This window comes from Stegostoma tigrinum, chromosome 7, assembly GCF_030684315.1.
Source record: "Stegostoma tigrinum isolate sSteTig4 chromosome 7, sSteTig4.hap1, whole genome shotgun sequence".
Classification (NCBI taxonomy): Eukaryota; Metazoa; Chordata; class Chondrichthyes; order Orectolobiformes; family Stegostomatidae; genus Stegostoma; species Stegostoma tigrinum.
In genome coordinates this window covers 97,712,840-97,728,326 of record NC_081360.1, presented here as the reverse complement: position 1 = coordinate 97,728,326, position 15,487 = coordinate 97,712,840, and the positions used below count along the sequence as shown (strand labels likewise).

General features: G+C 42.1%; 1 protein-coding gene across 7 annotated transcripts in view; it reads left to right on the top strand.

Moving 5' to 3' along the window:
- The window catches only part of adcy5 (adenylate cyclase 5), a 405,848-nt gene that overhangs the window by 66,078 nt on the left and 324,283 nt on the right, over positions 1 to 15,487 (top strand). Inside the window, exons 1-2 of one of the 7 annotated variants that reach the window (XM_059647543.1) lie at positions 11,235 to 11,469; positions 13,759 to 13,845. The exons of the other annotated variants lie outside the window; for them this stretch is intronic. Of the exons in view, the coding sequence (XP_059503526.1) occupies positions 13,807 to 13,845 (39 nt within the window). The 5' untranslated portion in view covers positions 11,235 to 11,469; positions 13,759 to 13,806. Of the gene's footprint in view, positions 1 to 11,234; positions 11,470 to 13,758; positions 13,846 to 15,487 lie in introns of those variants that run through there. 7 annotated transcript variants of the gene reach the window in all.

Here is a 15,487-nt window from a genome sequence, read left to right as displayed (position 1 = left end):
ATGTAATTTATTGTTCAATGGGAAGAAAAGAGACAGTTACTGACAAGGGGATGGTGGAGTGAGTTGTCTTATGGTCTTAGAGATTTAAAGAAGTTGGAACTATTGTCCTTGGAGAGGAGAAGGCTCAGAGGAAACTTGTAAGAGGTTTTAAAAAATCCTGACCAGACAGGATAGAGTAGACAGGGAGAAACTGTTCCCACTCTTAAAAGAAAAAAGAATGAGACGATACAGATTTAAGGTGATCTGCAAATGAAGCAAGGCTAAGGCGAGAAACATCTTTATAACACAGCAAGTAGATAGGATTTGGAATGCACTGCCTGGAAATGTGATGGATGCAGGTTCAAGTGAGGCATATAAGAGAATATAGGATGATTATTTTGATAGAAATTGTATGTAAGGATGTGGGGAAGAGGCAGGATATTTGCAGTACAGAATTGAACTGATACAGGCACAAATATCTGAATGGACTCATTCTGCGGCGTTAATAATTCTGTGATTCTGTTTTATTTCACTCTGTAAACAGATCTACTCAAACCAAAAATTAGGTCTTGTTACTTCTTGTATTGACAGGCCATCAGAAAGAAAACACATCAGTCCCTTTTTGATTGGAGATAATGTGAACTGCAGATGCTGGAGAATCCAAGATAAGAAAGTGTGAAGCTGGATGAACACAGCAGGCCAAGCAGCATCTCAGGAGCACAAAAGTTGACGTTTCGGGCCTAGACCTTTCATCAGAGAGGGGGATGGGGAGAGGGTTCTGAAATTAATAGGGAGAGAGGGGGAGGCAGACCGAAGATGGATAGAGGAGAAGATAGGTGGAGAGGAGAGTATAGGTGGGGAGGTGATAGGTCAGTCCAGGGAGGACGGACAGGTCAAGAAGGCGGGATGAGGTTGGTAGGTAGGAAATGGAGGTGCGGCTTGAGGTGGGAGGAGGGGATAGGTGAGAGGAAGAACAGGTTAGGGAGACAGGGATGAGCTGGGCTAGTTTTGTGATGCAGTGGGGGGAGGGGAAGAGCTGGGCTGGTTTTGGGATGCAGTGGGGGAGGGGGAGATTTTGAAGCTTGTGAAGTCCACATTGATACCATTGGACTGCAGGGTTCCCAAGCAGAATATGAGTTGCTGTTCCTGCAAGCTTCGGGTGGCATCATTGTGGCACTGCAGGAGGCCCATGATGGACATGTCGTCTGAGGAATGGGAGGGGGAGGTAAAATGGTTCGCGACTGGGAGGTGCAGTTGTTTATTGCGAACCGAGCGGAGACGTTCTGCAAAGCGGTCCCCAAGCCTCCGCTTGGTTTCCCCAATGTAGAGGAAGCCACACCGGGTACAGTGGATACAGTATACAGACCACCCCACCACCCTCTGGATACAACACATCATGCTCCGACACTTCCGCCATCTACAATCCGACAACACCTCCCAAGACATTTTTCCATCCCACCCATGTCTGCCTTCGGAGAGACCACTCTCCACAACTCCCTTTTTTCGCTCCACACTCCCCTCCAACCCCACCACACCCGGCACGTTCCCCTGCGACCGCAGGAAGTGCTACACTTGCCCCCATACCTCCTCCCTCACCCCCATCCCAGGCCCCAAGATGACTTTCCATATTAAGCAGATGTTCACCTGCACATCCACCAATGTAGTATACTGTATCCACTGTACCCAGTGTGGCTTCCTCTATATTGGGGAAACTAAGCGGAGGCTTGGGGACCACTTTCCAGAACACCTCCGCTCGGTTCGCAATAAACAACTGCACCTCCCAGTCGCGAACCATTTTAACTCCCCCTCCCATTCCTCAGACGACATGTCCATCATGGGCCTCCTGCAGTGCCACAATGATGCCACCCAAAGGTTGCAGGAACAGCAACTCATATTCCGCTTGGGAACCCTGCAGCCCCATGTGGACTTCACAAGCTTCAAAATCTCCCTCTCCAACACTGCATCCCAAAAAAAGCCCAGTTCGTCCCCTCTCCCCACTGCATCACACAACCAGCCCAGCTCGTCCCCGCCTCCCTAACCTGTTCTTCCTCTCACCTATCCCCTCCTCCCACCTCAAGCTGCACCTCCATTTCCCACCTACCAACCTCATCCCGCCTCCTTGACCTGGCCGTCCTCCCTGGACTGACCTATCCCCTCCCCAACTCCCCACCTATACTCTCCTCTCCACCTATCTTCTCCTCTATCCATCTTCGGTCTGCCTCCCCCTCTGCCCCTATTTATTACAGAACCTTCTCCCCATCCCCCTCTCTGATGAAGGGTCTAGGCTCGAAACGTCAGATTTGTGCTCCTGAGATGCTGCTTGGCCTGCTGTGTTCATCCAGCTTCACACTTTGTTATCTCAGGCCCTTTTTGTTCATCCCCATTGTAGAAAATTTCAATGAATAGGAAAGGGTTTTATTTATTAATAGATTTTCCAGTTAATTAACTACTCTTGCAAGACTATGATTCATAATTAAAGTAAGGGGAGTTGATGGTCAAGTGGTATTATCACTAGATTATTAATCCAGAGACCCTGATAATATTCTGGGGACCTGGCTTTGAATTCTGCCATGGCAGATGATGGAATTTAATGATGGTGGAGTCTAATAATGGCCATGAAATGATGGTTGATTGTTGGGGAAGAAGCCATCCTTCCCAGGGAAGAAAACTGCCATCCTAACCTGGTCTGGCCTACGTATGACGTCAGATCCACAACAATTTGGTTGACACTTAACTGCCCTCTGGCAATTAGGGATGGGTAATAAACGCTGGTCTGGCCAGTGATATTCACATCCTGTGAAATAGAAACATCTTAAAAGTTCTTGTTTCCTCTTTGTTCATTAACAGGGCATAACTCGCCAGGCAGTATTTATTGCCCAGAGAGCAGTTAAGAGTCAACCATATTGCTGTAGGCCTGGACTCACATGTAGGCCAGACCAGGTAAGGATGGCACTTTCTGTCCCTAAAGGGCATTAGTGAACGAGATGAGTTTTTCCAACAATCAACATTGGATTCATGGTCATCATTAGATTCTTAATTCCAGATTTTTATTGAATTCAAATTCCACCGTCTCTCGTAGCAGGATTCAAATCCAGGTCCCCAGAACATCATCTGGGTCTCTGAATTAACAGTCCAGTGACAAAACCACAAGGCTACCACTTCCGCTAGCTTGCATGACAAAAGGAGGCCATTTGGTCCGTAGTGCCTGTGTTGATCTTTTGGATGGTCTGAAAGCTGCTGTTGCTGGTTGCAGAAAACATAACAAGTTTGTTTCCAATTCTGGCCTGCAGGCAGTTGCATGTTTTACAGATCCAATTTCTTTTGTTAAAGTTTATTTATATTTGATGTTAGTTTTTGTAAAGGGAGAATTGCTGAATCAATGAATTAAATGCTTTGTAATGAACAATTTTTAAACTGGCTATTTTTGGCCCAGTACATTGGAAATCTCCAGTTAAGCATAGCTCTACAGTCAGCAGTTCAGTTTATTGCTCTCTTGACATCTAAACCTGATCTCCAGTCCTGAGTTCCAAAAATCTGAAGCAAATTTTCTTTATAGAAATGACTTTTCATACTTCAGAACTTCACACCACTTTCAATCAATTCCTATAGAATAGGAAACAAAGATAACAGGAAGAAACTTGTGTTCTTATAGCACCTTTCATGATCAATGAAGCACTTTTGAGGTAGATTCATTGTTATAATGTAGGAAAAATGGCAACACGCACCAACAGCTTTTAGTGTTGATTGAGGGATAAATATTGACCATGAATAATTCTCTTCTTAAAAATATTTCTTTGCGATCTTTTATGTCCAGTTGATAGAATCGTAGGAGCCTAAGTTTAACATTTGATCTAAAAGTTAGAACCTCCGACAGTGATTCCTCAGCATTGCATTTTAATGTCTTAACTCCTTCCTTCTCCGATTGGGGACGTTTTAAGTCAGTGTGGGGCAGCGTCATATTAGTGACACCTCAAGTAAAGCATTAAGGAGTTGGGATCTATAGGGCCCTGTCTTGTCATGTGTATTTAATCTTTGCCTTCAATGAGGAGCTTTGCCATGTGATTCCAAAATGCTCCATGAACCAGAGGTGTTCAAATTCATCAACAAAAACAAAGTTACTCGAAAAGCTCAGCAGGTTTGGCAGCATCTGTGAAAGAAAAAAACAGAGTTAACGTTTTGGGTCCGGTGGCCCTTCCTCAGGAGTGGGGTAGCACGGTGGCACAATGGTTAGCACTGCTGCCTTACAGCACCAGGAACCCAGGTTCAATTCCAGCTTGGGTGACTGTCTGTGTGGAGTTTGCACATTCTCCCTGTGTCTGTGTGGATTTCCTCCAGGTACTCCAGTTTCCTCCCACAGTCCAAAGATGTGTAGGTTAGGTGGATTGGGTATGCTAAATTGCCTGTAATGTTCAGGGATGTGTAGATTAGGGGGATGGGTCTGGGTGGGATGCTGAGGTTCGGTGTGGACTTGTTGGGCTGAAGGGCCAGTTTCCATACTGTAGGGATACTATGAAAATAGAACTGTTCTGAGGAAGGGTCACCAGACCCAAAACATTAACTCTGTTTTTTCCTTCACAGATGCTGCCAGACCTGCTGAGCTTTTCCAGCAACTTTGTTTTTGTTCCTGATTTACAGTATCCACAGTTCTTTTGGTTTTTACTTTGTGTTCAAATTCATGGTGGGGTTATGATAGGGAGAAAGTAGATTCTAATCTCACTTTCAGAGGAATGAAAGAACTGGATGGAAGAGAAAGAGAGAGGATCTTTAACAGGGTGATTGTCTTCTGAGTATAATCCCCCAAATCCCCTCAAAATGATGACAAATTTAGTTGTGATTACGACTCACCAAGAACCTTTCGCTAAGCTCCTTTATCTAATGGAAAAAAGCAGCAGATACATGGGAACACCACCACCTGCAAGTATAATTCCAAACCACACACCATCCTAACTTGGAAATTATTATTCTTTCATTTTCGCGTGGGACGTGGACATTGCTGGCTCAGCCAGCATTTATTGCCCATCCCTAGTTGGCCTTGAGAAGGTGGTGGTACCTTCTTGAATCACTGCAGTTCATGTGCTATAGGTAGTCGCACTTTGCCATTCGGGACAGAGTTCCACGAGTTTGATCCAGTGAGGGACTGAAGGAACAGTGATATATTTCCAAGTCAGGATAGTGAGTGGCTTGGATGGGAACTTGCAGGAGGTGTTGTTCCCATATATCTGCTGTCCTTGTCCACCTGATAGGTAGTGGTTGTCAGTTTGGAAGAGTTTGTCTAAGTGTCTTTTGCAAATTTCTGCAGTGGATCTTGTAGATGGTGCACATCAGTGTTATTGAGCTTCAGTGGTGCAGACAATGAATGTTTGGGATCTGGTGCCAATCAAGTGGGCTGCTTTGTTGTAGATAGTGTCAAGCTTTTTGAATGTTGTTGGAGCTGCACTCATCTAGGTGAGTGGGAAATATTCTATCACACTCCTCACTTGATTTTACATCGGTCATTCCTTCACAGTTGCTAGGTCAAACTCTTGGAACTGACCCCTTCTCCCCGCTATCCTCGTCTGATATCACTGTGAGTTTCCCAGTCTGCATGGACTGTAGCAGTTCAAGACCGTTGCTCACCTCCTTCAGGGATTTAGGAATAGGCAGTAAGTGCCACCCCAGCTAGCAATGCCCACATCCTGTGAATGAATTTTAAAGAAACCTCATAACACAAACTGTGTGAAGTTGGTTTTATTTACTTGTCCAGGCAAGTTTTATGGCAGATCATCACCTCATTTTTTGATTCATGAGTTGTTTGCATGTTTCACCTTAACAGGGAACCAGAGGCAGTCAGCAATATGATAATTATATTTTTAAATCACTATTTGTAGGCAATCCAGCAACGTTCCTAATGCAGGTGTCACATTCATTTCAATATTAAGGATGTTTCTGCCTGCATGTTGACCTTAAGGTAATTTTAAAACATAATAACACCATTTGGGAAATCAAACTGCACTGAACATGACAGTATATGGATTACTATTATGGGTATAGTCACAGTTACCCAGTGTTGATGGCTCTAATTGAACAGTATGGCCTATACATACTGGCGTTTAGAAGAATGAGAGGCGATCACATTGAAATGTATTAGATCCTGAGGGGGCTAGATACTGGGAGATGCCTTCTCTTGTGCAACAGACCAGAACCAGGGGTTGCCATTTAAGAATAAGAGGTGTCTCTTTTAAGACGGGGATAAAATTATTATTATTTCCTCTCAGAGGCTCATTTGCCCACTGTGATCTCTTCCCCAGAAAACAGGCTGTGTCATTTAGTTTATTCAAGGCTGATTTAGACATTTTTTAATCAAGTTGAGGGTGGCAAGGATAGTGGAGGAAAGAGAGTGAAAAATGGAGGTTAGGCCACAATTAAATTCAAGTATTATGCATGCTGACAACGTGCAATAAAAAAAAAAGTGCTGGAGAAACTGAGCATGTTTGGCAGCATCTGTGGAGATGGAAACAGAATTAATGTTTTGAATATGATATGACTTCTTCAGAATTGTAGGGGACTTTAAAGTGATGGTTTTGCACTATTATGTGGTGTGTAATTAGCCCATTTGGCCCATCAAGTCTGTTCAACCATTCGATCATTTCTCTACCCCATTCTCGTATCTTCTCTCTGTAACCTGTAATCAAGAATATACCCATTTCTTTCTTAAATATTCTCAATGACTTGGCCTCCACAGCCTTCTGCAGCGATGTGTTCCACAGATTCACCATCATCTGGCAGAGGGAATTCCCCCTCATCTAACTTATGAAGGGTTATCCCTTAAGTCTGAGGCTATGGCCTCAGGTCCTAGTCTCTGCTATTAATGGAAACATATTCTCCAAGTCCACTCTCCAGGCTTGTCAGTAATCAATAAGTTTCAATGAGATCCCCCTTCATCCTTCCAAATTTCAGTGAGTACAGACCCAGAGTCTTCAACTGCTCCTGAAATGACATGTCCTTCATAGCCAGGATCATTCTTGTAAACCTCCTCTGGACCCCCACCAATACAACCACATCCTTCCTTAGATGTCAGGCCCAAAATATTCCAAATGTGATAGATAGATTGATTAGTAAGGGGACCAAAGGTTACAGGGAAAAGACAGGAGTATATAATTGAAAAACATATCAGCCATGATTGAGTGATGGACTCTATAGGCCAAATGCCGAATTCTGCTGGTATATCTTAAGGTCTTATACTAACTGCTGTATGTTATAGACCTGGCTCTGATGATAATGTTAGAGAAAAACTACAGAAAACCTCTGCAAAATGTTAGCTAGTTCTTTATTCTTCCATGAAATGTGGGTGTTGCTAGCAAGGCTGGCATTTATTGCGTGTTCCTAAATGCCTTTTAGCTGAATGACTTTGCTCGGCTATTTCAGAGTATAATTAAGAATCAACCAACAATTGTACTCCACCTTAAAGCTCTACTGAACTGCTACACAATGAAGTTCTGTAAGGTCAGGAAAAGGGCAAAAGCGGTAGGTGTAAGAACACTGGGAGCCCCAGTTCCAACCCTGCATGCAGGTGGCTCAAGATGCTGAACATTTTGATGATAAGATCAGCTGATAGCAATCTGAGCAATCTTTCTGAAAGACAATACTTTTTGCTGCTGAGTCAGAGGGGCCTGGAATGGAGGACTGAAACAAATATGTGAGTTCCCATTACGTGGTCAACAATACTTCAAGCGGTGGGAAAGGATGAAAATTTCTGAAACTCACCTGCTGGAATATGAGAACAATGCTTGATTCTTGTTAGAACAGTTACCTAAACTTGTTTCGATCTAGGGATCCATGAGTGGCCAGACTAAACATCAACATAGCAGCCCTGAGAGAGGCCTATTAATTGGAGTAAGGCAGCCTGACAGAATACACACAGATTGCCCTTCCTGAGGTCAAAATTATCATTCTTGGCAATTTCAACACTGGAGTTGACCATGATATAGGCAAGGAAGGGAGCACTTGGAAACCATGGACTTGTAAACCATGTGAAAGCAGTCATCAATTATCAATTACAAAGAGAATGGTGCTGGCTTCTGCGGTATAGTGTTAGTGTCCATATCCATGTGCCAGGAGGCCTGTGTTCATGTCTCACCTGTTCCAGAGGTGTATGATAACATCTCTGAACAAGTTGCCTGGGAAAATATGTGCAAAGCAAAATACTTGCCTTAAGAAATTATTATATGCCATCAAAGAGGAACTTCTTATGTTTTCATAAGAACATGGAATAATGTGTCATAAAAATAAGGATAGCATATTTGGCTTTAATTGCATTGTAACTGTTCATAAAAATTGTTAAAAGAAAGAGGAATATTTGATATTATTATTTAGTTGTGTTATAATTTGGAAAAGAGATGAAAAGATTGTTTTATTTCATTTCAATTAGTTTTTGAAAGATTGTTCTTGAGATTTTGAATTTAAAGAGGGGAATCCATTAATGTCTTGTTAATCACATTGTTAAGGCTTGTAATGTCACTGTTAACATTAAGAGAAACAAGTGGTGGGTGTTGATTGTCTTTGATCACATATAAATAAACATAGGCACTTGTGGAACAGTGGTAGCGTCATTATCCCTGGACCAGGAGGCCTGCATTCAAGTCCCACCTGCTCCAGAGGTGTGTAATAATATCTCTGAACAGGTTATTGAGCAAAATAGGTTTAATAAAAAAAAGCTGTTGAGGAGCAGTGGTTGTGTTGCTATCTCAGCCAGGAGGCGTGGATTCAGTTCCTCCATGCTCTAGAGGTGTGTACATCATCTCTTAAAAGGTTTATTGGAAAATATCTCCACATATAAATAAGGTACAAGTCAGAAGACCTCCCCTTTGGTCTGCTCCTGGGGTAGGGCCATTTGCCTATTAACAGGTCCAGGCAGCAGACTGTGGAGCTGCTGACTATCTGTCCCTCTTTTGCGGCTATGGTTGCCTGGGTTTCCTTAGAGAGAAAACACATGGTGTCCACCAATATTCTCCATGCCTTTAGAGAGAGCTGGGCACCACAGTGGGTACAGTGCTTTATCTCCTTTACCAAATCCATTTTGATTTACCCCCTTCCTTCTCTCTGTACCTTCTTCTCGCCTTTGGTGGTTTGCATTGATCTTAATGAGCTCTGCATGTAAATTTTCAATTGAAAAGATAGGTGATTTACTGGTGGTGGTTAACAGATGAAAAAAATGACCACATATGAGTGAAAGGGCTCTTGTGATGCAGTGATGGTCTGAGCTCGAAGGTCCAGGTTCAATTCCCATCTGCTCCAGTGGCGTGTGATGACATTTATGAACAGTTGATTAGGAAAATACCTAGAAGAGTTCAGTGTACTGATAAGGTTTGAGCACAGAAATCTGGAAAATCTTTTTGCCGTGGTAGAAGGGCCAGCAACACAAAGGCACATATAAATAGATGACTTTTGTGGTACAGTGGTAATGTCACACCCTCTGAGTCAGTCCCACCTGCTCCAGATGAATGTAAAAACATCATTGAACAGGTTGATTAGAAAATGTCCAGACATAAATAAGAGGGTTCTTGTGCAGCGGTAGTGTCCTATCTCTGAGTCAGAAAGCCTGAGTTCAAATCCTGACTGCCCAACATGTGTCCGAACAGGTTGACATTAAAATAATCTATGTATATAAAGAAGGTGCAGTGTTAGTGCCCCTGTTCTGAGCCAGGAGACCTGGGTTCAAGTCCCATCTGCCCAAAAGATGTGTAATAGCATTGCTGAACCGATTGATTTGAAAATATCCACACAAAGTAAGGGAAAGGATCTTGTGGCTCAAAGTGGTACTGTCCCCACTAGTGGGTTCAAGTCCCACCTGCCCTGGAGGAAGATTGATTAGAAAATATCCACACAAAATAAGGGAAAGGATCTTGTTGCTGAAAGTGGTAGTACCCCTACCAGTGGGTTCCAAGTCCCACATGCCCTGGAGGAATGTCATAATATGTCTCAGTGTTTAAATAACTATAAATGAAGCAAAGCATGGAAGACGGGATGATGGGTATGTGGTTGGATGAGAGTTGTAACACTGAGAAATTGTTCAAACTCTCTCCACAAAGTAATGTGTCCTGGTTTCCATCTCACCAATTGGCTTGGAATTAACAGGAGTTGCCTTGAGACCCAAACTAAAACACTGTCTGCATACCCAGGAGAATATACAAAACTTTAGGAGAGGAACAGGGAGCCATCCTCCTGTGTCTGAGCCACTATTTTACACTAAAACCCATTATCTGTTAATTAATTCAGAGAATTGGCTCTGAGCAAAAATTAGCTGCTGCTTTCCACCATGGTCAACTTCAAAAATCATTTGAATTCGTCAGAACGTTAAAAGGTACTATATCAATGAAAGCTATTTGATTGCCAGACTATGAAATCAGTACCTTTGGAATTATTTTAATCAATCTTTTCAGACATGCTTTGATACAGCCTGGGACAGGTGAGACTTGAACTCAGATCTTCTGGCCCTGAGGTGGGGCATTGCCACTGCACTACAAGATCCTGAGCATGTTTGGATACTGCTGTCTGAACAGGTATTGTTTCTGGGATAGATCACTAATTAACCTGTTGATGTCTCTGACCTCAGCTTATAACTATCGCCTCTTAATCTTGTGCTTTTCCCACATAGGATTTGCCAACCCTACCAGAATACTTGGGATTGTTCCAGAATGGACAAATCAATCTCACGGCCACCACTGCCATTGACCCAAAGGGGAAAGTATTTTCATGTTCCTGTTTTGGGCTTGTGAGAAATGGAGAATATTACACACTATGTTATTCTTGATATTTATTACAAGATGATTGACAGACTCTGGGTGTCAGGAGGTCAGTTACAGAATTCCCAATCTGTGACCTGGCTCACAGTAGTTATGGAGCTTATCTAGTTCAGCTTCTGGTCACCGGTGGACATCCTTGCACTCAAAATGCTGATAGCAAGCAAACTAACGATTTGAATGTCAAAGGGAGGTGATTTATCTCTCAGTTTGGTGGTGTTCATTGCCTTGTACTTGGGAGGCAGAAACATGATTTGCTATTTGTCAGACCCAACCTGCATGTTGTTCTGATTTACTGCAAGTGGACATGGACTGCTTCACCTGAGGAATTGCGAATGGAACTGAATGTTGCAGTATCAGTATTGAACATCTCCATCCCTGACTTGAGGAGTTCAATAATGAAGTAGCTGAAGATGTTTGAGACTTGGACACTCACCTGAAAAACTCCTACAGCAATGGCCTCATGACTGACAACTGGTCTCCAACAATCACAGCTACCTTCCTCTGAGTCAACAAAGATCCTTTTTGATTCCCATTGTCTTTAGTTTTGCTAGGGTCACTTGGTGCCACACTCAGTTAAGTGCTCAAGGAGACACTTGCATATTTGCTGGAACTAAGATAATTTGTCCACGACTGACCATTGACTAAAATGAAGACTGGAGAGGAGTCACTCTGTCAGAACCTCAACTGAGCGTCAGTGTGCAGGTGATTGGTAAGTAGGTTGGTGGTAGAAGACTCATTATAAGCTGAGTGGGACTCTAAGTATGTTCGATTGATGGAACATGGCTTTGAGGTTTTCCACTCAATAGCTGGGATGTTTTGGTAACCATTGATCTGTGGAATACAGTGAGTTTGGTGAATTGAAGAGGTTAGAGACTGCCATCAATAACAACAGGAATCTGACCAGGATGGTTCACTCAATTGTACAATTAGGTTGTGTGCTCCTATGGTGTGGAATGACATTACATTCTCTGAGTGTGAAGTAATGTTATGTTTTTTCCATATAGTGTCCTTATATTCTCTCCTAGTGTAAAGCTTTCTCTTTGATATTGGTCCTTGTAAAGTGACTGTCACTGGTTGACCACCTCATTGGTCTTGAGCAAGTTTGTAACAAGCAGCCTACATCTCAATACTTTCCCAGACTATTTCAAACTCAACCCCATTAGAGTGGAACTGGAGTTAAATGTGGGCCTGAAAAGGGAACTGTCTAAGATTTCTTATTCCCCTAAGGTAATTACTGAGTGAATTTTTTCTTTATTTGCAAAAGAAAGATCATTTTCAGATCATTATTAAAGTTACTAGTACTTTATTCCAGATTTCATATTCAATATTACTTTAAATGTCTCCAATGACCATGGTGCAATCTGAACTGATAACTGTGGAGCAACATTCCACATTTCAGGATTACTACTACACTTTGTTACCACATTACATTTGTTACCATTATCTTACCATCTTCCAAACTATATTTTCTACTGCATTAAAATGATTTAATACTCTGCTGGTAGGGAGTGAAGTTATTTATCTCCAGGTACAGGTGACATTTGTGGAATTTGCTATCGCTGCCAATGTATGGTACTAGGATAGGGTATTTCAGGCAATTTGCAGCCACCAAAACTCCTTTATCTCTACTGAGTCTATAACCTGTCTTATTATCGTTGACAACTGATAAAGTGCCAAAAAGCCTCCATGGAAGAGGTACCTGTCTTCATTTTCTTGCACGATAAGAATGAGTGGAGTTTACAATACTAGTCAGGAATAATTACGAGATACTCTGGGGTTTTCCAGAGTACAATTGTTCTATTCAGATAAAAACCAAGTTTCTCCATTCAAAGACTGTATGACATAATCAAAGTGATGGAACGATTACAAACTCAACATTAACATTTTCAGAATCACTAAGTTATGCAACAATGTAATTTTCTGTCCCAGTATATTCTCACCAATTAGAGGGTGATATAATATTCACTCCTGTTCAGACATGTCATGATACATGTCTGTGGCAGATAAGATTTGAACTGGGAACTTCTGGCTCACAGGCAGAGATGCTGCTCCTGCACAACAGTATCTATTATGGACCAAACCAAAGCCCCTCAAAATATATCAAGGAGATAGCCTATCCCTCACTATTTTATTTGGAGGCAAGTGTAAGGTGCTGCCTTCCAGATGTGATTTGTTTGGTCCACTACAAGGCTTTAAGCAAAACACCCTTTATCCTTACAACACAGCTAAAATACAAACAAAAAAAAATTGGCATAACTTTGACTCTACTGAAATACTTAAAATAATGTATTATTTAAGTACTAATCATCATCTCTTCCAATATAGCAGCATCTCACATACATACCCTTGGCAAAGGCAAATTCTACACAACAGATTTTCCTCATGTACTATTTCCTGTTCAGTCCAGAAGAAAGGAATATTGAAAGAAACAATCTAGCAGCAGAGAGAGAACTCAAGCTTTTTGCTGCAGTAGAGAAAGACAGTTCTATCTGTCAGCTTCAATAGCCAACTCCAATTCCCAACTGAAAGCAAAACTAAAACCCTGGGTCTCTGTGAGCCTGACTCCACCCACTCATGGATAATGGGAACTGCAGATTCTGGAGAATCCAGGATAATAAAGTGTGAAGCTGGATGAACACAGCAGGCCAAGCAGCATCTCGGGAGCACAAAAGCTGACGTTTCGGGCCTAGACCCTTCCTCATTTGATGAAGGGTCTAGGCCCGAAACGTCAGCTTTTGTGCTCCTAAGATGCTGCTTGGCCTGCTGTGTTCATCCAGCTTCACACTTTATTATCCACCCACTCATGCTTCTTTTGTCTAACTAAACAAAAACACTCGGAGCTCAAAGCTCTTGATCCACTGCTTCTGAAACAGACATTCTGACACCACTGTGGCAACACCTGTCTGCAAGTGAAACAGCACGTAACAAATCTCTAATAAAGGCACAATAATGTCATACATCCTCTTAGAGTGATATCTTACTCTTTTCTGGTTTACAGTGAGCCATATTATCTCCTGGTAACCTCCCTGGACTGACTGAGGTCATCATGAACGTCCTGCCTTCTCAGCCTTGCCCCTCACCTGAGGTATGATGACCCATGGGTTATACCCACCACCAGTGATCACTCTCTAATGCGAGAGCAGCTGTTTGGTCCTCCGGACTACAGCGACTTCAAAAGCTTAATAGTTATTTCCTATATGCACCCTTGGTACAGAGTGATGTTATATTCTTCCCTGGTACAGAATGTTGCCATATTGTTTGCTGGTATAGAATGATGTTGTCTTCACTCCTGGTAATGCTATTCCCTCCTGATATAGAGGTTTTATACACTTTCCTATAGATCAATGTTATATTCTGTTCTGATAAGGTGTAATACAATTTCCAGGTGTCAAGTGATGTTTTCTTGTCTTCTGGTGTAGCATGATATTATATTCTATCCTATTATACATTGATGCTATATTCACTTGTGAAAAACAGTGATGCTGTATTGACTCCTTAAACAGTGATGTACAGTATTCAGTTATATTCTCTCCTGCTGTATGGTGATATTATATTCTCTTCTGCTATAGATGAACTTTATATTCTTCCTTGATATAGAGTGGTGTTACATTCTTTTCTGGTATGCAATGATACTGTGTTCATTTGCAGGAAACTGTGATGCTATATTTTCTCATGAAAAACAGTAATGTTATTATTGTCTCCTGGTATGCAGCGACGTTATATTCCCTCCTGGTATACAGTGATGTTTTATGCCACCCTTGAATTGAACAATACATAAGACCACATTATGAGTGTTGTCTTCAGTTCTGATCATCACACTATAGGAAGGTTTGGAGCCTTTGGAGAGGATGCAAAAGAGATTTACCAATATGTTACCTGGCTTGGAGTGTTGTAGCTATAAGCAGAGTTTGGACAAACTTGGATTGTTTTTGCTAGAGCATCACAGGCTGAGGACTGATCTGATAGAAGTATATAAAGTTATAACAGGCATGTACAGGGTGGACAGTTGGAGTCATTTTAACAGGGTGGAAATGTTAAATACTAGGGAACAAAGGTTTAAGGTGAGGGGGAATAGTTTAAAAGAGATGTGAGAGGAAGGTATTTTACACAAAGGGTGATAGGATCCTGGCGCCTGGCTGGGGAGGTGTTAGAAGCAGATAGAGTGATGTGGCAGTCTCTCCATGTGTAGGGTGATGTTGCAGTGTCTTACTATTGGGTGTTGCTATATTCTGTCCTGGTGTAGAGTGATGGCACATTCATCTTGCCGCAGGGCGTTGCTATATTCTGTCTTCGCATAGAATGGTGTTATGTTCTCTTCTGATATAAAGTGATGTCATATTGTATCTTAATATAGACTGTTGTAATATACTGATGCTATATCATCTCCTAGTTCTGAAGAAGAGTCAAAAGAGATTTGAATGATTAACTGTGTTTCTCTCTCCATGGCTGCTGCCAGACCAGCTGAATTTCTCTGTGCATGTTACATACTCTCCTGGTATAGAGGAATGTTAATTCTATTCTGGTATAGATCAATATTACCTTCTGTCCTTGTATAGTGTGATGCTATATTCTTTCCATGTACAGAGGATGTTATATTTTTCTCCTAGTGTAGCATAATATGATATAAAAACCAAAAGAACTGTTCAGTGGAAGGGCCACCGGACCCAAAACGTTAACTCTGTTTTTCCCTCCACAGTTGCTACATGGTTGCTGAGCTTTTCCAGCAA